A 25,625-nucleotide genomic window follows, 5' to 3' on the forward strand; every position below is an offset into this window, starting at 1 on the left:
TTCAGGTCCTGTCTTTCCTTTTTCTCTTGTTTTTTTTTTTTTTTTGAAGAAGAAGAAAGTGGCTTTTTGCCCAAAAGGGTCTGGCCATTTAACAGATCCAGCTGTGCCCGTGTTTTAGGACTTCTGCTCAGCAGCTGCAGCAGGCGGCGTCAGACTCTCCGGCTTCACGATCTGGTATGTGATCAAGTATTCCGGGAAAGCCTGAGAACATAGAATGCACCAATGTGAGCCTAAATGAATTTATTCCAGCATTAGAAAAGGGACCAGTAATAATCATAATAAAAAGGGAAATGACAAAAAAAGATTCTAGAATTTCACATGCAAAAAAGCAAACGTGTCTTCTTGTGCACTGACCTGCTCCCCTCGGTAGATGACGTACTCCGCATACGCCAGCCCATTAACACTGGGTCGCCCTATGACAGAGTGGTGACCAGGGGGGGCGTGGGCCATTTTCATCGCACTGAACTGAAGAAACGACTTACCAAGCGTCACCCTGCAGAACAGCATCTGTCTGCAAAAACAAACAGGCTGTAGAATCACTGCTTTTCTTTATTTAATGTTAAAAACTATTTAACGTGCCGTTTTAGTGGGTTTAGAACAAAAACTTCAGACAAAATGCACGTCATGTCAACAAATCGTGCGTCTCACCTGTGACACACGTAGCAGGAGCGGTCTTTATGAGTGGGACACCCCGTTCCTCCTCCAATCCCATACACATACTGGTTGCTTTTGGAGGAGTTCTCCGCAAAGTAGATGCCGGCGCCGAACATGCCGCCGATGTAGGCGTGGCGCTCGTCGAAGCCCTTGTGGATGATTGCATTGATGAAGGGAGAACCTGGCCGGGGCGAGACAGATCAAGAATCACATCAAACGCATGCAAATCACTCCTTCGTTGAAACCTGGAAAATCTCCCAAAAACAAAACGAGGCTGGGAAAAATCTGAGCAGTGTGGCGAGGAGCGGAGAGTGGAGAGATGCCGTATGACAAAGCCTTATCCGCGGAGATCTATGATCTAAGAAACTTGGTTGACACGCAATTTCAGGCATCAGAGAAACCAGATTATTTCCTGGGATTTTCAACTTCACAGTGTGCAGTTTGAAGGAAACCGAGCTCGACTGAAGTCCTGAGGCGTGTGTCTTGAGAAAGTGGTGTGGGTGAAAGGGGACGGGTGATAAATGAGCACGGCTGAAGCCTACAGTCGAGCTGAAAGAATGAAAACACGGCTGTGCCGAGTTAATCTCTGAGAGCACCAACGGCTGAACCTCGACCGAGCCGCCTTTTACTTCTGTCAGACAACAGAACGCGACTGAAAGCTGCAGGGTTTTCTCACTTGTATCCACTTTAGGATGAGGAAGTTCTGGACTGTTTTTGCACTGAATAAACACGTTTTATTGCTACGTGTCACTGTGCATCTGGTCACACTTCCGTTAACAGAATTTGTCACAATGTCACACCAATGCGATGTCTTTTTTCACGTTGTTACTTACTGTTAATGCTCCTCTTACTGCTCCAGTCCCCTGTCTCTGGATGTAGAGGACGTGAGCAGAACCTTTTTAATCAGACGTGCCCTTGAAAGGGCATGAAAATCTATTTTATTCTAATTTATATTAGCAGTGTTTTCAAGTTGTGAGAAACAGTGGCAGCAGTGGAAAGCAGCTGAAAATATAATTCTTCTACATGTTTAAGCACACTGAACCGTCAGAGTAATGCCACGTGGGATTAACTGCATCACGGCGGCAGCTTAAATGTTTTCAACCGGAGGAAAATGTGTCTTCAACTTCCATATCTGCACCCTCACCGCTGTTTTGTCAGATTTATTATCTAAAGCAAGACCGAAAGGTCTTGAAAGCCTCTAAAGTTACAGTTTTTTTTTAAGAAGCAACAAGTCGTTTTGCCATAAAAATCCAATCCAGTTTTCTCTCATTCTCTTGGCTCGGATGATGACTCAGTGCTGCAGCTAATCATAGTAAATAAACTCATGGAGGAGGAAGTTTGCTGAGCATGGCTGTTCTGTAACGAGACCCCAGCGGTTCCCCCGTTTAAAGTGATACACACATATACCTTACTCGGTCCGAAAAGTCAGACTGCCGTCGCAAAATGCAACAGGTGGGGTCAATCGGACATGAAACCAAAGGGTTCGGCTGCTACCTTCCGCAAATCTGGTTGTCAACAGTAGATTTGTCAAGATTAAAGGAATAGGGCAACAAAACATGAGAAGAAGAACAACAAAGCAGTAAGACTTACTCCTGTTCTTAATAAGATATCAAAGCATTGCAGATGGGTGGGAACCTCGCTATGTCGTACTCTGCTTCGTCAAACGTATACAATTACCATGAAAGAGCATGCGTTCATTGTGGTGGTTGTGATTCTCATCTGCAATCTCCTTCTGCCTGTGTGCGTATCTCTCCCGCAGCTTCTTATTCACCACCTTCTGAATCTGCGTCGGGAGGAACAGAAGAAGAGATGAGCGCTGAATTAAAACATATCTACAGAAGCCAACTAAAAGAGCAAAAGTGGACTGAATCTCGAGCCCTTGAGTTCAGATTCCTTATTTCTCTTTTGAAAGAGAGTACACACGTCTGCGTGTCAGCCCGGCACAAGCGTGTGCGTGCATGTGTGTTTTAAGAGCGCACCTTAATGATGTTGTACCGGCTGAAGACTCCGCCTGCGTTGCCTCCATCGCGGTGTTCTCTGATCGTGCTTTGTAGCTGAGGATGGCATCGACAAGCACAGGAGAATTAAACTCACACACGAGCAAACGGGAAACTTTTTCAGCCGTTACAGGATCCGTGTGTTTAGAGATGAAGTAGAACATTAACTTATCCAGTGGGTTACTCTGACAAGGGAAACTTAGAGCATTTCACCTGAAAAGTTGAGACATCGGTGGAAAATAACAGAACTGCAGCGCCAAAGTTAAAAAATGGAATGTAGGGATGGAAGTAGGCAACATTGGAAGAGTCATTGCTGACGTTCTCAGAAACATCCCCTCTTCTTTTTTTGGGGAGGGGGTGCTCAAAAACACAGTCTCGTGTCAGTGATATTTCAACTAAAAATTACAGTTGAAATGACCTGTTCAATTTCTGTTAACACCTGCCGGTTCTCATTAATCTCGGCCCATTTGCACTGAGATCTGGTGTCTCCTTCAATCACCGCTTCTCATTTACAAGAGCGGCATCGCCAATGGAGCCGTGCACCCCGAGCTCTTTTCCGAATGATGCAGCCGCGCGCGTTTGAAATTAAATGTCCTCCCAGAGATATCTTTCAATATTCAATCCTACAGCTAGAAATTCCTGCAGAGCTTCAGGTGAAAAACAAACACTGTCAGACTGAACGTGAGCTGCGTGTGTGTAAAGGTGCGTCCGCTCACCTCCTCCTCGACGGACTGGAACTCCTTGTCGTCCGGTGCCAGGTCGATCAGCACAGTGCCCTGGCTGGAGCAGTGGAACGTCAGGTATGGGTTTGCACCTACAAGCAGACATTATGAAAGTGAATCAGGAAAGCCTGGAATCCGTCAGAGGAAAACAACTGGCGCAGAGCTTTGAGTACATATTCACAGGAAGCATTCGGGGCCCTGCACCTTCTCACATTTTGCTTTGCTGAAGCCACATGCTGAATCCATTTCTTTGGCCACTATTATTCAACGCTTCTTCACAGCAGAAATAAAATGTCAGAATATTTTTTTCAAGTTTATTACAAAGTAAAATAACCGAAACACAACATCGACGGAGGTTTCCATCAGATTTGAACACTTTATCTCGGGTTCATTCGTTAATGCCGATCGTGTTTGAAATGTTTCCATCTCTACTGACGGAGTCCGCTTATGCAACTGATTGAACTGATTTTTAAAGAAAAAACACAACGCAAATATATAAAAGGCCTGTCAAGTGATAATAAATATTTGAGCAAAGCTAAGGTAAAAGAAAGGAAAAATACCCCAAATCGGAGACACCTTTTGGGAGAAGAGATAATTAGGTTTGGCATAACCAAGACTCAACCGTTTGGTCTCTGCTCTAAATGCCATGTCTAGATTAAAGCAGGCACTGCTAATAGCCTGCCAAAAACCATCCCAATGGTGAAGCATGTTGGAGGCAGCAACATGCTGTGCAGGGGACTGGAGATCGGTCAGATTTGGGGAAAAACTGAATGGAGAAATTAACAAAGCTATAAATTAAAAGTATGCTCCAGAACCCTCAGAACCTCTTATTGAGCAAATGGTTCACCACCTAACAAGAGAAAGACCCTACAAATACAGAACAACACTGGAGAATCCTAAACTGAGCCCCATAAAACATATGTGGAAGAAACCTGAGAATAGTCAGGCATCGACACTTCTCACTCAATCTGAAAAAAAAGCTTAAAGCTGGCCATTGAGCTGTTTTTAGACACTAGCGTGCTGGTATTCTAATCATTTAAGTGGTGTGTTTTTTTTCCCCTGGAACATTTGAACCTTCACATGTGTGAGCGCTTGCAGATCTTACTGACCCTGCTGGCCTCCCAGCAGCCTCTCGATGCCCTTGATGAGTTTGTGTCTGTGACCATAAGCGTTGATGCCGATCTCCTTCAGCTCCTCGTGACCCATGTCTGCCAGCACGTCCAGTGAAATCTGCCCAGAGACAACAAACACATCTCACTCATTTTGCTTAGGGCTTTGTTTACCGCCAAAAGAAGGTAAACTGCTGGGAAAAAAACACTCAATGATGACGGCATGCATGTAGGAAACTATTCTAACCATAGTTCTAATCCCACATTTGTCAAAAAATAGACAGATCTCTCTGCACTCATGCACTGGTCAAAACTGGCATCCATCAACTGCAACGAGTGGAATCTGATCTGACATATTGCTGGAAAAATAGGCCTGGCAAATATTCATGGAATACAGAAGAGGCTGGAAGAAAAGGTCAGTGATAGGGTGGCGGTAATAACACCATTGATATGCAAATTGATGATGGTGGAGTCCCCTCTGCTCCCTGAGCTTGTTCGATGAGATCCCAGATGAGATTCGTCCTGCAGGCAGAGAGAACTTTCCTGCGCCTTGCACTGAGTAAATTTTCACAGCCTAATTAGTTTGTCGGGAAAGTTACCGAGACATTCACCAGCCAACTCATTCTGCACCGAAAGTTGCTGCAGGAATCCGTTTCCTTTTGGCAGTCACAGAAGAAAGACGCGAGCTTCTGCCATCTTACAATTTTAGCTCAGCTGAGAAAATAAAGACTGCACCCGAGCAATCTACGTCTGTAAAAAAAACGTCAACTGAGTCATCCAGGAATTTGCGACTGCATGCTATGTGGGTTCTATTTTTGTGTATGAAACCAAGACTAATTAATCTCTAAACGTGGAAGTTTTTTTTTTCTTTTTGACGAATGAGATGACTCAGTCTGGACCACAGTAGTGGACCAATAGCACCATGCTGCTAAAATGGTTAAAAACTGGATTGAGTGACGTGACACAGAGGCAAAACTAAAAAACAACTGATAACAAACAAGGCTGTAAACATGAAAGGAATGAGCAACCTCCCACTGCTCTCTCTCGTGTTAAGACTGAAAGTTCGGTTTGCGTACCTGTTCTCGCTGGAAGATGTCTCGGAGGTGTTCGAGCCCCAGACTCTTCAAGAACTGGTTGATGGTCATGTCAAAAAGCGCTGTAGGGACAAAGATGTTAGCAAGTTCACCAGAAGCTCTTTCTGACTTAGGAGACAACATGGACGCGTGTACACACTTTCCCCCTCCTTCCTGTCGGACCCTGATGCTCCGTCTGCTATGCCAGAGGCCCCGGCCGCGGTGATGTCACTGAGGGGCGCGGTCAGGTTGTCTATGCTGCTGGCTGCCGACAGGCAGGATGGAGACGGCGAGGGCGAGATGACCACACCCCCGGCTGCACCCGTACTCACCACACTTGCGCTCAACTGAGAGTGAAAAGGAGAGGATTTGATCATTTCCTTTCAATAATAACGTTTAAATTGACTTTTTTTTTCAGTTCACTCACTTCAACTATCCTGATGCTCCCACTGAACTTTCTGCCACTTTCATCTCTCACACTCCATCTGCTGATTTGACTGATTGCAGGGCTTTTAAAAGAGCCGACGAGCTCAGCTCCTAACCTTCTGCTCATTACAGGTTTCCGATCAGTTTTGGCTCTACAGCTTTCACAAGTTGCATGTAAACTCACAACTTTAACAGTCTGAGCTGCAAACCAAAATTTGAAGTGCTTTCAGCTATCACAGTTGGGCCTTGACTTCTTTCAGTGTTAACACTTCCTTTATGTGCTTCAGCTTGGGCAGCATCTCCCGAAGAGAATCGCACATACAATGAATACATCTCTGTACTTGCATATGCAGTTTTAGTGGATAAAATCTCACCTGAACTGTCCTCAGGAAACTTTTCAAGTCTCCACATACACAGTAGAATGGCACCGCACTCGTGGTACAGTGCAGCAGCCCCGGTCATATCATTTAGTCTTTCTTTGTATCCTCTTGAGAACTTTTTTTTATAATAAAATGCGACTTTAGAAACAATTTTCAACACTGGTTTGGATGCTGTGCTGCTGGACTGAATACCGCTGGTACATTTTTTAACATCTGTCATGACATTACCATGCCAGTGGATAAGTGTCTAGTTAAAATCCTTAATCCAGACAAGCTGAAGCAAAGATGTCCAGGATGGGGAGCAGCAGATGGAGACTGCAGAACAGAACACCATCTGATGTAATCCTGGATATCTCTGCAACTCAGATGTTGAACTGTGGCTTTTAAGTTTCCATCCATATTGAAAGAGTTCACCTGTGTTACCTGCTAACCCTGTAGCTGTTGCCAAGCTACAAACACAACACCCCGATGCATTCATGGCAGCATCTGAGGACTTTTTAACCTCGGCTCTCTCTTTCTCTGATCCACTTAAAACAATTGCAATATTTTGCAAACTGATTTTTTATTTTCTTTATATTTTTCTAGATTTTTGTCAGTTACCCACCTTGATATTCCCCCCAAATAATTCACACTACAGTAATACACATGTCTTTGTGGAGATTACAAAAGTGTATCTAATATCTTTTGCTGCTTTTGTCCGATAGCAAACATGACCGCAAACAGCAAAGCAACTGAAAGCTCACCGTCCAAACTTAAACTCTGTGAGGGAACTCACCACAGTGGCCTGCGGTTTTAAGCAGCTTGGCAGCGCGTCTGGTGGCATGGCGTCAACCAGCAGTGCTCTGATGTCATCGGCCTGCAACAGATAAAATGAGACAGGTTTGAAAAGAAGTGGAGAGATGTTTGTTTGCGTACAACAGCTAAAACCATGATTAGCATGTATTTATTTTTCTCCATCGCACTCAAACTGTTTTCTGGCAAATATCTAAGCAGCCGCAACTGCTGACATGTTGAAAAGTGAGGTAAACAAAATGCCTCCAAAGTATAAATTGCTTGTATTGAGGACTTCTGTAAAAAGAACCCAAACAAAATCTAAATAGTAAAAATGTGCAATTTCCTCTAATTTGTTGCAGAATACTATGAGCAATTAAGCAGCATTTCAAGCAAAAATCATTTTTATGACAAACTCAAACTATGGTACCTGAAGTCAAACAAGGAACTGTGTAAGGAAGCTCATGAGGAAAGGAAGCTTATTAGTGTGCAAGGAAGTGTGAGGAAGCTGCCTGTTCCAGCATCTTAACTTTTGCAAACTTCCCTAACAGTGCTCCACTATCTGAAAACTAAAACAATCCAAACATCAGTTTTGGCTGATAACATTTCTCATTCTGAAACCATTAAGTACCAGAAGGGTCCCCTCCTCATTACCGTTGCCAAGTCAAGTGGCGTCTGTCCCTCCTGGTTCTTCATAGTGGGATCGGCTCCATGAGCCAACAACAGAGCGCAGAGCTGAGTTCTCCCTTTCTGCGCCGCTTCATGAAGGGGAGTAAAAGCCCACTTGTCAGTGGCGTTCACACAAGTGTTGTACTTGATGAGCAGGGCGGCTATGTCCACGTGCTAAACAGAAGGGTGGAGGGGAAGAGGGGGAAGAAAAGGGAGGTAGCAGTGAGAGATGAAGACGAGAACAAGCAGAAGAGATTAGGAAAAAAAATAGAAAATAGATCAGAGGAGCGAGGAGGTGGCTGGCGGAGGGATTGAAAACGGCAATAAAATGTGTTGGCGAATTAGAGCTATAAATGTGTGAAAAGAAAAAAAATTATATTCTACTGAACTGAAACGGCAAAGAACTGTGACATGATTCCTCTATTCCCTCTCGTCTTTCGTCTTCTTCTGCGTCTTTCCTCAGTTCTTGTCTTAGTGTGAAAAACAATGTAGCTTATTTTTGATTAACAGGAGGAGATGCTCCAGTGAGGAGATGCTCCAGTGTGTGTGTGTGTGTGTGTATGTTCCCACAATGCAGAGCTCATAAAGTTTTCATGCAAACATGTGTTTCATGACTCTTTTAGTAGCACCATGCTGACTAGATATGAGGATAGTGGGACTCAAAGACCACTAAGGATTCGGAATGAAGAGGAAGACAAAAACGAGGCAAACGTACTACTTTCGAAGACCTAACTCAAATAGTAATGATTACAACTCAAATAGGGACAAAAACACAAACAAAAAACAAACTATGGTCTTTAGAATTCAACATCCCAGATAGAATACAAAACATACTGCGGATATTTGCTGGGCAGTGAACAGAAAAAAGCTATTTTTCTAATTCCTCTAAAAACTGCTGCACTAAAAAGTCATGAGGCCCTCCACATTTCTTTATATATTGTCAGAAAAAAAGGAAATAGGAGGAGTCATATTTTTAGTCATGTGAAAAAACAAAATATTGTCCAATTCTAACACGCTTGACAGTCAATGTATGGGACATCCACCTTTACTCTTCAACACAGCCTGAACCTTTTAAGACAAGCTTTCTGTCATTTCTTTAAGGAATAGTTCTCCAGGCTTCTTGAAGGACATCCCAAAGCTCTTCTTTGGATGTTGGCTGCCTTTTGTTCCGTTCTCTGTCAGATGATCCCACACTGCTTCAATAATGTTGAGGTCCGGGCTCTGGGGAGGATTCATCCCTCCATAAGACCTGTTGCCACTGATTCAGTCCACTTCTTGTGTCATTTGGCATCGCTCAGCCTTTTTCTCCTTTCGGCAGCCACCCTTCCACGGAGACTATTTCTGATGTGGCTTCGGTGACCAGATAAACTGAAGGTCCAGATGCATCTCTCAGGTCCTGTGTGAGGCCTTGGCTGGATTTCTTAAAGACATCACTTTCAGATACTATTAATCTGCTTTTTTTAGGCCTGACACTTCTTTTGTCCTCCACTTGTCCACACCATACTGAGATGTGCCGAGTTTATAACTAACAGAATCACCTTACTGGTGTAAAAAAAAAAAAAAGCTACTTTATGATTATCAAGCTATGTTATCGTTGCCAATGTTCACAGATAACCCTAACCCAGAACTAAAGATATCTGGAAAAAAAAAAAGTCTTAGTGACAGGCTGCTAAGAACAGCCTGGAGATACACCCATCCCTGGAGTTAGGTGCCTTCTGTGCTTGAATGATTCATAGGAAGAGAAATCCTCTGAAAGGACTGGACTGAAAATGAGTAAAAGAACAGCTAATATCCAAAAGGAAAAACTTTTTAATACCTTAAGAAAGCCTGGAGAAATAACTTAGAAGCAAATAAGGCGTATATGGAGCCAACACAACTTTAAAATATTCATCTGAGTTCATTCAGCCTTGTAATCATCTTAATTACTTTCAATTACAATCCTGTGGGTCTGTGAAACAGCGCGAGGTGAAAGCAAGTTTCACTGAATAAGAGTTGCAACCTAAAAGACATTAAGCAGCTCTCGAAGGCGTGGAAAGTGAGTGGTGCATGTGCGTGTGGTTGTGACTCTTACTCCGTATGAGGCGGCATTGTGTAAAGGTATCAACCCTCCTTTATCCTGTGCATTCACATCGGCTCCGTGTTCCAACAGATACTCTGCTACCTCCAAGTTGTTATAACCAGCTGGAGAGCACAGCAGAAGAGGGGAGGAGGGGGGGCAGAGAGGAGCACAGAAACGATACAATCAGGTAATGACTGGAGGAAACAGGGATAAAGAAAGAAAGAAAATCAGCCTACTTGAGCCGCAATGTGACAGAACTCATTATCGTCTTTCCCTTAAAAGAAAGCACATCGAGGCAGAGGAAGTGTGGGCGTTAAAGCGGTCAGATCCGCCGAATGGGGGAAAAAAAAAAAGATTACAGACCTTCAAAGTGCTTTTCAGCAGTTTGTTAACTCATAAACTATCAGTCATGCTGCCAATCGGTTTCCATTGGAGATATACTTTATCATCACTAAAAAACGCAGCCTGTTCACGAAATGAGATATAGATGTTAAGATGCTCGGTGCGTAACACACTCACACAGGCAAAAAAAAGAGAATAATTCAATTCTTTACCAGAAAATAAGTGAAGAAACACTGCGAGAACGACAGAGAATAAAGCACAGACCCCAGTTTCTACTGCAGAGCCACAAAACCTCAAATTTCCCGTGAATGCTGGTGTGCACTATTCCAGCTGTTTGCCAGGAGTTCATTTGCACATAAATGTGATATTCTCACCAGAGCTCATCACAACATCTCGTAACAAGAGCGAGACTAACACAATGAAAGGTCCAAATCACTGACCGTATCTGTTATCAAGTCTGAGTAAATTACAACAGACCTATCATTCTGGGGCAGAAAGAGGGTCGCACTTGATAAAATAATTTCTAGTTGTGCACTTGCTCTGTGGATCGAGTGTTTCCGTGTTAATATCTGGGTGTTTACACAGGCAAGAGAACCTCATTTAGCATTTGGGTGCTACAGCAGGACGGTGCCTCTTATCTCTGAAGTCGATGGTTACAGATACAGGATACATGCATAATAGTGCGTCTGTGTATCCTCGAGGGTGAAACAATTCTCTCTGCTTTCAGGACCTTAAAATCCATATCATCCAGATCCAGTGTCATTCTAGGTCAATTAATCTTATCCATGATTGCGATAGAAAGGTAAATTTAGATCACTCGGAACATTTGGGCATGTCCATCTATAAATATTCATATTAGGAGTTAATATTTCAAGCGAATAGAGAATAAGAGGCCCCAAGCAAAGGTGCCCACATGCTGCGAGTGAGAAGAAACAAATGGCTTTGGCTTACTGAACATGTGCAACCAGAAAACTGTTTAAAAAACTTCACTTGGCTTCTCCAAGTCGACCGACGCATTTATTCAACGATTTACATGAAAAACGTCGCTCCGCCTGTAAATAAGAGAATCCCATCAGCTGTAGTAAAAGCTAAAGACGGATGCGAGGGTGGCGTTAAGGGGCTCATATTTCACAACATCAACTCGTCAGTAAAGGATGACAGGCTTGCTGAAAGCACCTGCTGGTGGTCCGCTCGACTGGACGCCTTTGTGGTCGAGACTTTAGTTGTTTTCACAGGCAAACAGGAGGCGTTAAAAAGAAACCACGGGCTGCTTTTTTTTTTTCATGGCACGTCCTTTTTCAGACTTAAAGTGAGAAAAACAATCCATGTAGGTGTTTGGTTTACTGGAGTTGTTTTTGGTCATAATGCATGTAATCACCCCAGAGCTTTCATGGTGAAATCTGTTACAAATTGAGCCTTTTTCACTAAAAATGCATTAGATTTACAATCCCCATCTTTAAAAAGCCTTTTTTCCTCGAGATGAGCTATCAGTTGCTCCTAAGTAAGAAGACTCTACCGGATGAGCCCATTGACTCATTTTCACATTCATCTACCATTCATAACCTGACGTACGGAATATGCTGATGAAAAGACTTTTTATTTTCTTTTTGGAGGCATCTGAGAGCATTTTCTGATTTCTGATCGAAAATCCCACGTGTTAAAAAGCTTTGACACTAATCTGTCAGCGAAATGTAGCAATCAAACGTTCAGACCTCTGTAGCGCAAATCTGAGCACGGGTAGCTGTGCACGATTTTCAGATTTCTAACAAAAACTTAAAAGTCGTGATGTCCGTAAGCGACTAAGGAGCTGCCATGGTGACATCCCTTATTTAAAAAGAACATCCTATCCATCTGTAGATTGAATAGCAAACGAGATGGTAGGCTTTTCAACGTGTATTTAGTGTCTGAGGGCGTTACCTGCGAGGTGCAGCGGGGTCGAGTTGCGGCCCTGAGTGTCCCTGCAGTTGATGTTGTCGGGGCTGCATAGCTTCTGCACCCTGGCCAGACAACCTTTCTTGGACGCGTCCAGCAGAGCGGCATCTCCTCTCAGCAGGTCCTGGATGTCCGTGTCCCCGTCCTTCACCAGGTCCAGAGGCGTGTTCCCATCCCGGTTCTTCTTAGTCGGGTCTGCTCCGTGCTGGAGGGACGAGGCCAAGATGGAGAAGTTTGATGCAGAGGACAAAGTGCACACACTTTTATAAGCACGACGGCGTTTTTCCAATCAATCCAATGACTAAATGTTGCGGCAAAACATTATCTACCACCCGTCACTTAAAACACATTTGCTTTGAAAATCCCAAACCGCTCCAACTGCCAGAAAACGCATTTCACTTAAACGAAGGAAGAGATGATGACAAGTGATGAGTGAGACGGGGATGCAGGTCATTCGCTGGAGCAGAAGAGAGGGAGAAATGAAAATAAGTCTTAGAGAGATGAGGACAGGACTCAGTGAAGTGGAAAACACCAGACACCCAGGGGATGATGGGAAAGCAGACATTTTCATCGCTCAGCTGTCTCCTGGGTTATAGTTCAACTTGCCACTTCATTGCGAGCTTTGAAATGCGCTCATTAGGACCGGATGTTGAGGGACCACTCCCCTGGGTATCCACCGGTGGCCTGGAACTGTCCGTTATCTTCCTCTCATGGCTGGATCCAGACTCGTTTTGATCCTAAAGTCTGAGGTTTTGTTTTTTTTTTTCCCCTCGCCCACTGGCTCAATCTTTTTTTATCCATTCTTTTCTGCTGCTGTAATTACACTCTCATTGTAATCTATCCTCTACCCAGGAAGATGAGAGAAGAAACAATCAAGGACATTTACATGGAAACAAAGAAAAAGAGTTTACATTTATGTAAGTCAACAGTGCAGACAGCTGGGTAATTATCTCACAGGGTGACAGCCACCACAACAGAGTAACAGGAAGCCGTCCCTTCGCTCGGCAACAACACTCAGACATTCAGCTTTAATCTCACGCCCTCACATATTTTCAGCCAACGAAACGAGTTCAACCTTTATTCAGATTAAAATCATGCTAGGATATCTTCAAAATATTAAAATGCAAAAAAGCTTTGGAGGTCGGGGGGCAAGCGCAGTTCTAATCTGAGCACAAACTCGACAATGGGAAGTAGACAACGAGCAGAGGGTACAAACAAACGCTACCGCTGAACCTTGGAATGGTTTATTCAAAACGAAAGAAGAGTCACACCCCGAGGCCTCTGCACATTAACACAGCAGCGGGGGAACACACTGTGTGAGCATGCTGAAGTGGAAAGTATGCCGTGCGTACACAGGAATCACAATCAAACGCTTAAAATCCAACCGTGATTTACCAAACTGAGAATTTTCTAACAAAACTGTAGAAACGTTCAAATAAACCAAACCTTCCCTCTGCTATGGATAATCGATCATGCGTTTGGGTCTCTAACCCGTGCCTCCAGAACTGTGATTGCAAGAGCTGAAGCAGCCCTCAGATCAGTGGAAGCGTGCCCCGAGGGAGCTGCTCTATCTCTGAACTCCAGAGCTGTTTTGAAGGCACGGGCTGGGATTTATCTGCACATGAGGCCACATGAGGTTTACTCAGCAACACCCTGGCAACAGCGCTTCAGCTGCTGCTGTTGTACACGTAATGATAACACTAATGAAAAAAGTAACAAGATTTAACCTCAACAAAACAAACCTCACTTTAACTGCATCCCACTATGTGAGGGGGGGGGGGGGGGGGGGGCAAGGACAAACAACCACTTCTAATAAACTCTCACTAAGTTAAGCTCGCCTTGTGTTAGAGGAAGAGAAATAAAGCTGTTGAGGCAGATGGCGTTTCTCAACGTGAGCTGATCCACCACAATGGCACCGGCCTCAATAAAACAAACGCTTTTCTTTTCTTGGCTCGTGTTAGCTACTCCCTCAAATCAGAGACATGAATGAATGAGTGAAAAGGTGTGAATCTAAGCCTCTGAGTTCTGCTTGACCTTATTTATTCAAAGTCCTTAGTAAAGTGGCTCGTACCCTCAAAATGTAGTTCAGGAAGTAACTCTTTGATGGTCATTGGTTAGATTATCATCAGTGGGGGACAACAGCTCGGTTTCTTTCCACACTTGTTTTGTGATTGAAGGTCATATAAAAAATGTGACGTATTTTCAGTCCAAGTTTTAGGAACGATTAAAGATGGACTGACTCTTAACAAGCACGCCCCAGAGTTTCTGTTGATATTCAGATCACATCATCTCAAGGCTGCACTCGGGTCTACTCGCACACAAAGTCAGATTATACAGCCAGATCTCCGGACTAAACAATGCATTCCCCAACGCCGCGTAAATTAGTCATTGCAAGAGAGAGGCTTGACAGGTTCCACGGTGTCGATAACAAATGAGCAGACAGGGCTTCGTTTACTGAGGAGACAAAAATAAGCTCACTCTCCTCTAAAAGAAGCAGAACAATCTTTTCAGTATGGACTCCATCGCTTTTTCAATGAATTGAGACAATTTGTCTAAACAAATGCCAGAAAAAAACCCGAAAGTAAAATTCATAATTTACAGGAAGTAGTCATGGCACTTTTTCTAATGCCTTGTTTTGTTGAATGAACAGCCCAGAACACAACAATCAGCAGAGAAACAGAGAAAAGTAGGCCTTCTGGCACTAGAGAACACTTGGCATGTTTTTGTTTGTATAATGATTTTATTCCATAACTGGGCTGCTGTGTGGTACCTTTTTTCTTCTATTTTTCACTGATCACTTTTTGCATCCACTCAAGATGAAGCTGTGCCCGCTTGCTTCTGTTCGGACAGATGAGGATGCGCGCCAACAGGCAGCATCCACTGCTTGCGACCGTGCTGCCTGCACTTCTTCGGTTTTACAAGGCAAAGCTTTCTAAGGAGGGGAACACTGAGCAGCATGACACTAAATTTACAGGGGAAACTGTAACACGGTCTCTTTAAACAAAGTCCCAGTGTGTAACATTTAACTGCAAAGCAATATTCGTAAAAAGTCTTCATTAGTCTTTACATTTTTTTTTTTTTTTAAATGCTGGGACTCCTCTGCACAATCCCTCACGTCACACCACCACCTTTGTACAGTAGCCTGGGATTGAAAAACACTTTATTTCCTCCTTAAACCCAGCTCCCATAGCTTCTGCGATATTACTGAAAGAGGAGCGTAAGGCAGGAGATATTCTGTGGAATGCAATCAACAGTCTTGCCTCTATAAGTAACCGCGACCAACTCATCGGATTGCTCACCTATTTCCCCACTCGGATGGCAGCCTGACCGTCTCAGTCTCACACATCTAATTGGTTGCTGTACTTCACGGCAAAGTCTTTGTTTCATATACTCGACTGCTTCCACTGAAAGTTTTTTCGTTACACCAATTATCTCAAAAGTGCTCTGACAATTAATGAGCTGACAATCTCTCACTCCTTTTCCATGTGTGGCGTGCTTACTGCATATGTGTGTGTGTCTAACCCCAGAGTTCAGCCATGTTGATTTAGCCTTAATTTATGCAGGCCCCATATGGCCCCCCAACAACACGGTGGCGTAACCTTGTCTGGAGGTGTTTGTGATGGGAAAAACAAAAAAAGCATTCAGCTGTGAAAGTGCAACATTTCACAGGATTCGTTTAGGTTCAAAGAGACGCTGTTACGCAACAGATATTTTTGGTTTTTCCACTTCAGAAAGCTCCCAGAGAGCATGAAAAGTCAAACCTTTTAGTGAAGATCTGCATCTGATTTGGCCATTAAAAGAACATTTTAAGCGGTGATTCAGAAAACACTGTGGTCTGATTCGTAATGTTGATTTGAAGGAGCTGGGAGGCACACATCGTTCACAGGACGCTCGCAGCTCAACGTGTCGTCGCCTGCGTTGGGAACATATTCTTCCTTCGTTTTGCTCCGCTCCCACTGGCACGACGGGTCACCAAGTCTTGCTTTTCGTGTCTTGTAAATATCGAAGTGTCCGTTTACAAAGCAATAAAACTGCAAGTGGGCTTTTGATATTTCAATTTCACTCCATGTGGGGCGACAAAAGGGATCACACGTCATATTTACTGAGGTCAAAAAGACGAGCACAGGTTAGCATTCCATTGCAGTTGGGATCAACTTTTTGGTCAAGATTACGACAGAAAATGGTGAAGGTTGCTCTCTGCGGTCTCCCTGAACATGAAGATTTTAATAGCTTCTTTAATCCATCCATCAGACAAAAAATTCCCCATCAATATTTAAAATTGATTATCTGATCGCCTGACCAATAAAGAGAGTGATGCATCCTTTCAAAGAGTAGTGAAACTCCCCCTCTACTTCAAAGCTGCATTGATGCAGCTTTAATGTGCGTCACTGCATATTTGCATTGACAGATCTAAAAGCGGGGCGTTAGGAAAGGGAGAAGCGAGTCAAACCTTTAGCAGCAGCTTGCAGATCTCATATTTGCCCTTTGCCGCGGCTTCGTGGAGCGGCGTGAACTTCCACAAGTCGGCCACGTTGACCGAAGCTCCGTGTCTCACCAACAGCTCGGCCACCTCGTAGTGACCATACGAACAGGCGTTGTGGAGTGGAACCAGACCCCTGCAGAGGGAAGCAGTCACACTTTCTTTAATCAAAATCGTTTTATGTCAGCCCCGACCAAACGAGGGCCCGTAGGCTCAGGCGTCTCACCCTTTATCCTTGGCGTGCACGTCGGCGCCGTGGTGCAGCAGGTACTCCACCACAGACACTCTGTTGTAGCCAGCAGCAAAGTGAAGAGGAGTGGAGTGTCGTCCCTCCAGATCTCTACAATTCACATTCTGAGCAGTACACAATGACTGCGGAGACACGAGAGAGACAAAAGATTCAGAGTGATTCATTTTCCTTGTTCTATTTAAGAGAAACCGTTTCAACGTGAATCCCAAGTAAGGCTTCTTGTGTAAACACCTAACTGTGATTATTACATTCTGAAACCCCAAACTTTGGTCTTTTTTTCAAATGTCTCCTCTGCTACTGACCAAAGAACAGATGGATCTCTTTTTCAGACTGAGTCTTCTTCACTTTGTTTCATCTCAGACTTCATTATTTGTTTTCTCTCTTCAATCCAAACACAATTTTACCCAACAGCAAATGCCTTTTTGTGTGTGTGTGTGTTTTGCCAAAAGTATCGATGTGAAGTGTTCAGATCTTTTGGAGCTTCGAAGCTCTGCTTAGTCTGAAACCTCCTCGACGTTCGAACAGGCGATAAATACTTTATGGCATTTCTCGAAAAAACATCCATTTGGACCATGCCTGAGCTATGTGTAAATTGTATGTGTGTGTGTGTGTGTGTGTGTGTGTGTGAGCGCGTGCACCCGAGCGTGAGGTAAAAGGAGAAGGTTCATGCTTCAAAAACAGCATATTCATATTGTTTTTCATACAGTTACAGCAACTGTTCTCACAGAAGGTGTTAAATATGTTAATGTTTAAGGAAATGCAATTCTTTGTTGAGAATGGGCAAGATGACCTCCTTTTCTATCCTGAACAAGACAATTAAAAAGGATTTTGTCTCTCTCAGAGCTAGTTATTCTCACAATCAGTGCCATAAAGCACACCAAAGCTACCAGGACCAAGTTCTTTGGTATTTTTTTCATGTCCATTTCCATATTTCCGACTAAGGTACTAAGATTCTTAGGAGAAGAAAAGGTTAGTCATTTTCTCCAGTTTAACCTTTTAGCACCATATTCCAAAAGCAAACAGGCAGCGTTTTGTTGTTAGACACTTAAGTTAATTTGGGCATAGAGATTTTTAAGTATTTAATTGATTTAAACTAATTGATGACAGTTTCAGCTGGAGGGATGCCATTTACGAAATCTGACGTGTCATTTGCACACTCTGCTCCGCAGTGCAATGTGATGATAACTGACCAAAGTCAAATCACTGGGGACCAGTTTCAACTGTCACTATCAAAAGGTGACAAAATGCAGGTTAACTACCTTGACGGTGTCCAGGTCTCCAGCCTTAGCAGCCTCCAGGAGTCTGTAGTCCACATCGGAGTTTCTCACGGGGACATTCTCTGCAGAGCAGTCAAAATACGGCAATGCAGTGGTTAAAAAAAGAGGAAGCAAAAGTGAAGTACCGGGTCTCCATCGAAGCCTTTATTCTATCTGGTCCTGCTATGATAAAGGCAGCTCCATCTGACATTTTGCAGAGCCTTTCTTGTATATTTACATTTTAAATGTACAAATAAGACCCCAGTTTATGTAATACAGCATTGGTTTTAGCATACGACTGAAGTAAGGACCTAGTGTGCACATAAAATAAATTAGATTGAGGTAGAAATAACTACTTCTATTTGTCAATGGATGTATCTTCTTGTCAACCAGTCTGGTCTGTGGACATCGTGATTTGATAAACTAATGAAATGGCCCTGCTGTCAAGCTTTAAAGCTACTATGTGGAAGTGCATGCATTGCTTTCATGACTGAGCTGCTGGCTTGTCTGCGGATGCCCGTGCACTCTGGGAAAACAGCTTGAATAAGGGCAACCGCACTTCTTTAGCTCGATTCTCGAAGATATTTCAGCCCTCAATGAAACTTTTCCTCGTTTCTAACAAGCTGGCAGAGTTTTGGCTTTTAAGCAGTTGAGAGACCGTTCACACTTGGCGGGTGGGCCGTTTAAGTCTTTCTCATCTGTTAGTTGTTCAATTCCTGATCAAACACGCTCTGGTCACAAGACCCAACGTGTGAATGGCTGTGAAACCACCTGGGAAAGCGATACCCGACGCCACCTCAAAACATGTTATAGTCATGTTAGGACCCAGAAAGAGAGAAAATGGACTCGTTGTCTTAGAATTACCATGACCTGGGGGGCTGAGAATTCACAGCAACATGTCATCAGTGGTTCGTTATTAAATGGTGCTGAAAAAGTTTTAAGCCACAAAAAGTATGAAAGCAAAAGACTGCAGTTTTTTTTTCATTGGAGTCACTGGATGTAAACATTAACTTTAGCAGAGATTTGAAAAAAAATCCATCAGAAACCTTTAATCTGCAGCAAAACACTGTGATGCAGAGTCTGTTCCAGTGCCGAGCAGATGAGCTGGCTCACTGCCTCAGAATCTGTTTACCTATCTGCAGCTTCATTCTGAAAATGTCAATACTGACCTTTACAAAACTATTCCAGTTAATCCCGTCATTTGCAAATGCTGCACAGCAATGAAAGCGGAGTGCACCCACACACCCGCCCACACACTCAGCCCACTCGCACACACAAAGGGTGGCATACCATTGAGTATTTGCTGAACAGCTTCATTTCCCATTTGAGCTGCGGTGAAGCCCTGCAGCGACACCAGCGAGGCGTCTGCCCCGTATCCTAGCAACAGCCTGCAGGTCTGAAGGTGGCCTGCCAGCGCAGCACGATGAAGCGCCGTCTGACCCAGCGTGTCGAGGGCGTTCACCTGCAAAGACAAAACTCTCTGCGTTGTGGTTTCTTCATATCCACAGTTACATTCAACAGATAAACACGTCGTATTATTAGAAGTCTTCTCGAAGCGATTTTATTCTTACAACTGTCTGTTTCAGGCAGAATGCCTTATATTTTGTCAAGTTGTTTCTGCGTTTGTTAATAATTTAGATACACAAAGACATCTGTCCATAATTGACCTACAACTTCTGGAGAAACATTCCCAGCAGCACCTAACATTCCCACAACATAATGGTGAGAGATTGTGCCACAACAGCACCCTTTTTATCTAAAAGAGCAGGGATTTGTTCACTTCTGATGGTTAGAATATGTTGACGAAAGTGTACCGTGACACAAAGAGGATTTCTGAGGAAACAGGAAAAAGGGTTATTGATGTGAATCAGGCTGGGAAGGACACAGATGATAAAAACCATCAAAGAGATCGGACTCTTCACCACTTCACATCAGAGTTTTGGTCACCCATCCCAGGGGTGGTCGACCATCAATAATCCCTCTGAGAGGTGAGAAATAGCCCATGATGTTGGAGACATTCATCGAAGCAAAAGAAGTCCTCTCTTGCGCTGTCTGATGTTAACAACCACACGAGGAGAGCACTGAACAAACACCGTGTCCACGACTGAGCTGCGAGGAGAAAACCCCGTCGTTCATCGCCGTTTGTCCGCAGTTTGCTGAATATCGTGTGAACAAGCCGGGGGTGTTTTTTATTTAACGTAGAAATATAGACATTTCTATCGGATCCTGATTGCAGACTGAGAAACAAAGCAAGCATATCATTTGGTATTTTACATTCGTATTCGTTGACAAAGACGATATTTTCTCTTGGCCGGTGTGTCGTTTTTTCTTTAGTGTGTTCAGAGGACTTATTTATGGATGAATATATAGTTAAAAAGTTTTGTTATTGCAAAGAATGATGGTGGAAGAGAACAAACAAAAGCAAAAGAATAATAAAGAACAACATTTAAATGCATGGAGGACGATAAAGATTCCAATAAAGTTAGAAGATCTGTTCAAAACTCTTGTAATTTACCTTTGCCCCGTGCTTCTGCAGCACCTCCACAATGTCATTGTGAGCACGTTCTGCAGCCACATGGAGAGGAGTCATGAAACTACAGAGAGAGCAGAGAAAAGGAGAAGATTAGTTTGTGCTTTTCAACATAACCCTTTAACAAAGATAGTCTACCTCACCATTGCTTGGTTTTCTTCTATTTTTTCAAAGAAAATATTGCATCAATATAGATTAAAAGTAAAAAAAAAAAAAAAAAGAAGAGTTGAAGAGTAGCTCCCTACCGAGGCCAATGCCCTTCCCTGCAGCTCTAACAACATCAATATATGCAATGCCAATACACTGAATCTTTTGCTCCCACAAAACACACTCCGAAACAGCCTAAAGTCTCTTCTGAAGTAACTTAATTCTGTCACAAAACGGTCTAAAACCAAGGAAGTTACCTGCAGGGTGAGCTTCAACACTGCATTTCTACTGTTGACATTAAGTATTCCAGAGTGGTGAATCGTGGAGTGGGATCATCAGGTTCACCGCCCCAAATCAGATCAGAATTTCACACTTTATGAACACACTTTATCTGTTTCTATTCTTCTCCAAAGCCACAACCGGTTAAAGGCCAGTGTGTGACCGTGAATTGTGATCAAAGCAAACGTCTCCGTTTTGACTGTCAATGGAGCGCGTTCGGTTCCAGCGCACAACGCGGTGACGACAGCTCAGGTTGAGAGTGCAGCGTATGAAGGGATGCTTAAGCGTCCATGAGCGTACAAATATCTGGAAACACATTTTCAAAGTCAACTGAAAGAATCGACTCAGTCACAGACCAAATCAGCTAATCTGTGCCTTTTAGCAATGAAGAACGCTGCTTTGGTGACTGAATGCATCCTTTTCAGCTCAGCAGTGATCTGCAGCATCTTTGTTTAAAGAAAAGAAAAACATGAACATAAAAATAGCAAGAAGTGAATCATAAAGCCACTAACGGCCGTCTATGTTACTGGAAATAAGCAACGTGACGTCCACCTCCAGAATTAATCAGCCTCTGGATTCATCAGATTTTGTCCTTTGGTGTTCATGAATAATGCATGCAGGTGAAAAGAGCACTCACTCTTTATTCTTCTCGTTGACGTTGGCACCCTTCCTCAACAGCAGCTCCGTGACCTGCTTCCTTTTAGGGTGAGGCGATGCTACCACACAGTGCTAACACACACACACACACACACACACACACACACACACACACACAGAGAAACATTAGTCAAGAAATTTGGCGCCGCTGTATAATGACGTGCAGAATAGGAGCTAATCTTACCAGCGCAGTTTCATGTGTGTGAGGGTGCTTGAAGTTAATGATCTCCAGAGCCAGGCTCTTCTTAGCCTTGGCAATGTCAGCTTCTCGAGCGGCTTGAAGCAGTGAGTGGCCCTTAAACTCATCTGAACACACACGCAAATAGAAAATCTCCTTATATGTAGGACCAGAGCTTCGATGTGACCACAAATACGTTTTGAGCTTAATTACTGCCACAGAATGGTGCTGCAAGAGCATGTAAAAACATGAGAAAATTCTAACCCAAAAATAATGCAGTAAATGACTGAATTAGCACTGACCCTGTGGCACGACAATGCTACCAAAAGATCTTTTCAAACTTTTGTTTTGTGCCAGAGCTTCAATTACATGTGACGCAAACAGCGTGTGTGCTCGAACCGGAGCGGTAACAAGCGATTATCTCTACAGGAGTGAAAATTAGAAAGAAAAAAACAACAAAAAAAACCTGTTAATGCTTCCAAAACATTTCTGGTTGCACAAAAGGAGTCCATTCATGACAACCTGCTGACTGAGCAGCAGCCTTCATGCATTCATAATGAGACAAATGTTAAGCCCTGGAAAGAAGTCCCATCTTCAAGGAGACACGGTCAAGAAAGAGAAGAATCAAGATCAGCAACATAAGAATTCAACAGATAACAGAGGGAAAAGAAACAGACCCTACAGGTAATTCTTCGCTGGAAGCTCTGTTCTTTGGCAAATGTGACGCAAACACACACAACCTCCAAATCCTGTTAGTTTTCTGACTGCTTAACTTGGAGTAAAATTGCTTGTGACTCCTCTTTTGAAGCCTTAAAACTTCAATGTGGACTTGCAACATGACTTGATTCATATTGCTCACAATTGAGGATTTACACCGCTCCCACATCATCCGAGGACGTCAGCTTAGCTTAGAGTACAGAATGGAAAGTAGGGGGCCACAGCTGTCTAATGTTAGAGGCCTTGCCTCTTTAATTCGTGGAAAAAAACAAAGTCAGGAAATGAACACGTGTAATTTTACAAGTGGTTATGAGCTTTGATTTCCAAACTTTCTTCCGTTTCTGTCAAAGCTAAAAGGATGAATCGGACAATTTCCTTTAAAAAAATAAAAAATAAATTCCCATGTTTGCATCCAAAACAGTGGGAGGCTTAATAACTTGGTTTTGAGCATTAAAAAAACCACATAAACACAAACCCAAAAATGTCACTTTGCATTTATGTTAACGCTATGTTAGATAAGTCCCACAGAGATCAGAGAGATGCGTTTCCAATGAGTCACCCTCATTAACAATTTTCTTGCACATACATTTTAGTTGGTTCGTGATTTCCGGAGCATTAGATTTTTGGTAAAAAAAAAAAACAAGAAGGGCAGCAGCAAGAGTGCTGATTCACTATTCACTTTCAAAGAGTTGCAAAGGGCTTACAAAGATGTCTGCTCTGACGTCCTGGTCAGAGCAAATGGTCCTTTTCTGACAAGATGGACTCTATAAAGTGATATCACACCTCCACAAAGTGACAAATCAAGACAATATGTACAGTACTGAAACAGCTGCATAAACATTTCATATATCATCAGATCCTCAACATTTAAACGAAATCAACATCAAAGTAAAACGGGGGCTCAGAAGATTTGAGGGTCAAAAGCTCATAAAAAAAACTTTTTGATCCTCGCACTCTTGGTTATAGGTGGTTGGGTTTGAATAATTAATCATTGCGGGAACTAAATTCAAAGATAGGAACGAGAAACATACTCGGAAAAACCATTCAAATTCACCTGTATTTCCAAAAAGCACACAAAAGTAGGGCTGGAACTTCACCTGTCATATACTGCGACTCTCAGAGGACTGACATTCACTGGATAATAACACCGATGAACAACAATGCTGCTCAAAATGTCTTGCTCTGTGGTTTTCGCCACTCTGATGTCCAGAAGCATTTTTATCACAGCATCCCAAAAAAAAATATAACGAAGGTTCTCGGCCTCTGCTGCAGCCTCTACACGCCGCCTGACACACCGGCACAGAGTGGCTTTTCTGAGAATTTTCAGAGGCCGAGAAATAAACATTGTTGTTCCCGACATAGTTTCTAACCATGATGGAAGCTTTTGTCTCTCGTGTCTCAACGAGATAAGTCAAGACATTTATTTTGTGCTGCATTTTGTGCTTTGGAAGTTGAATTGCTGGCTTATCAGATGTTCGTACCTTTTCACACAAGCAATTCTGTTTTTTCTACCGCTCCGGAAAAAAGTGGCACCCTCGTCACTTTTTGGAAATTCACATTTTCCAAATGTGTCACTTTGCAATAGCTCATGACTTCCGCAAAAACACCTATCCTAAAACACGCAAGTAAGTGCCATGACACATCGAGCTGTGTGCCGCATCCTGCAGCTGGCGGTTTATGCAAATGACGAGTCACACTCACATGTAAGCCTCTCCTTCAGCTCGGGAGTGGGCGCCATGTCCACAGAGCTCTTGCTGTGGCAGTTGAGAAGGGTTGGGTCGGCCCCGTGGCTCAGCAGCAGAGAGCAAACCTCCACTCGGTTTTTAGAGGCTGCTTCGTGAAGAGGGGTAAACTGCCACAGATCCATGGCGTTCACACAAGCTCCATGCTGAGGAGGTAGGAAACAAAAACCGAAAGAACAAAAGACATAAAGGAAGGGATGGAAAGAGAATTGGCTATCTGTTAGTTACAAAAGAAATTAAGAGGGAAGTCAGGCTTCCCTCTGGCAGGCTTTTGCGATGCTTTTACATTCTTTCCAGTAAAATAAGAAAGCAGTTTAACTTGACTCGGTTGAGAGGTCATTTCAGGTCATATGATCAATGTCACTGCACTCATTTGTGGTTAACGCCGCTGCCTCCAGAACAACCATGAGTGTTTTTACCTTTAGCAGCAGCTCAGTAACTTCATAGTGTCCGTAAGAGCAGGCATTATGTAGAGGCACCAGACCACTGCAAATGCAAACATGAAGGAGAGCTCAGTTGTCAGTCATATCCATGTCAACTAAACTTAGCATCCACGTTCTCTGCCTCTCTATTGTATTGCATGCTTTTAATCAAACAAAAGAAAACACAAACAGCTCTATAAAGCTGTAACATAAAAACAATAACCCCAACCATTAACTAACAGTTCAATAGTGCTAAGTTTTTCACGCTCTTACGCTAGAGGGGTGCATAAATCTCCACCTGCCGAAATCTTGTCCTGAGCTCAAATTCAGGTTGACAACCACGAGTTTCAGTGGGCTCAAGCAGTGTGGTTTGCACTGCTCTCCAACCCTGCTCCAAAACTTTGGGACGTTCGTGGGACCACTGCCATGTAAATGAGGCGTAATTTTTCCCTCAAGTCCAATTCTGGCATCGTCAAATCTCCACTCTGGAGTTCCTTTCAACACCTGAGTCGAGGTAAATGTTGCTGTACGTACCCTTTGTCCTTGGCGTGAACATCTGCTCCATGCTGTAGCAACAACTGAACTATCCTCACTCTGTTGTATCCTGCTGCCAGGTGGAGTGGAGTGGACTGTACACACAGACAGGCGCACAGAAACAGAGGGAAAATGATGAGATTAAGAGGAATGGGATGAAAAAAAAATCAAAAGTTAGCCTGGAGGTGCGTCCAGCCGCAAATAATGAGGTCGAAGCGGGAGCGACACTCAACAGCTGCAAGAATGTTTCCATTATGTAGACAAACTGATCTTGTCACAAGGGAAAAGCAATGGAAAAC

At 43.4% G+C, this 25,625-nt stretch overlaps 2 protein-coding genes across 3 annotated transcripts in view; one reads left to right on the forward strand and one right to left on the reverse strand.

Moving 5' to 3' along the window:
• LOC140277444 (cytochrome P450 26B1-like) overlaps positions 1-25,625 on the forward strand; it is a 452,169-nt gene that overhangs the window by 53,818 nt on the left and 372,726 nt on the right. The window lies entirely within an intron of this gene.
• Positions 52-25,625, reverse strand: part of LOC140276539 (poly [ADP-ribose] polymerase tankyrase-1) — a 67,600-nt gene continuing 42,026 nt past the window's right edge. For both annotated transcript variants that reach the window (XM_072371264.1, XM_072371265.1), the window contains 23 exons: positions 25,327-25,421; positions 24,790-24,856; positions 24,330-24,516; positions 21,918-22,039; positions 21,714-21,805; positions 20,636-20,714; positions 19,411-19,582; positions 18,124-18,203; positions 16,841-16,986; positions 16,585-16,750; positions 12,120-12,339; positions 9,873-9,982; positions 7,787-7,975; positions 7,137-7,217; positions 5,716-5,902; positions 5,559-5,638; positions 4,483-4,603; positions 3,368-3,465; positions 2,634-2,708; positions 2,332-2,437; positions 649-835; positions 355-511; positions 52-201 (listed from right to left, as the gene is read on the reverse strand). In XM_072371264.1, coding sequence (XP_072227365.1) covers positions 115-201; positions 355-511; positions 649-835; positions 2,332-2,437; positions 2,634-2,708; positions 3,368-3,465; positions 4,483-4,603; positions 5,559-5,638; positions 5,716-5,902; positions 7,137-7,217; positions 7,787-7,975; positions 9,873-9,982; positions 12,120-12,339; positions 16,585-16,750; positions 16,841-16,986; positions 18,124-18,203; positions 19,411-19,582; positions 20,636-20,714; positions 21,714-21,805; positions 21,918-22,039; positions 24,330-24,516; positions 24,790-24,856; positions 25,327-25,421 — 2,904 coding nt within the window. In that variant the 3' untranslated portion in view covers positions 52-114. The remainder of the gene's footprint in view (positions 202-354; positions 512-648; positions 836-2,331; positions 2,438-2,633; positions 2,709-3,367; positions 3,466-4,482; positions 4,604-5,558; positions 5,639-5,715; positions 5,903-7,136; positions 7,218-7,786; positions 7,976-9,872; positions 9,983-12,119; positions 12,340-16,584; positions 16,751-16,840; positions 16,987-18,123; positions 18,204-19,410; positions 19,583-20,635; positions 20,715-21,713; positions 21,806-21,917; positions 22,040-24,329; positions 24,517-24,789; positions 24,857-25,326; positions 25,422-25,625) is intronic.

The sequence above is a fragment of the Leuresthes tenuis genome, unplaced genomic scaffold (assembly GCF_036924035.1).
Source record: "Leuresthes tenuis unplaced genomic scaffold, fLeuTen1.0.hap1 SCAF_19, whole genome shotgun sequence".
Lineage (NCBI taxonomy): Eukaryota > Metazoa > Chordata > Actinopteri > Atheriniformes > Atherinopsidae > Leuresthes > Leuresthes tenuis.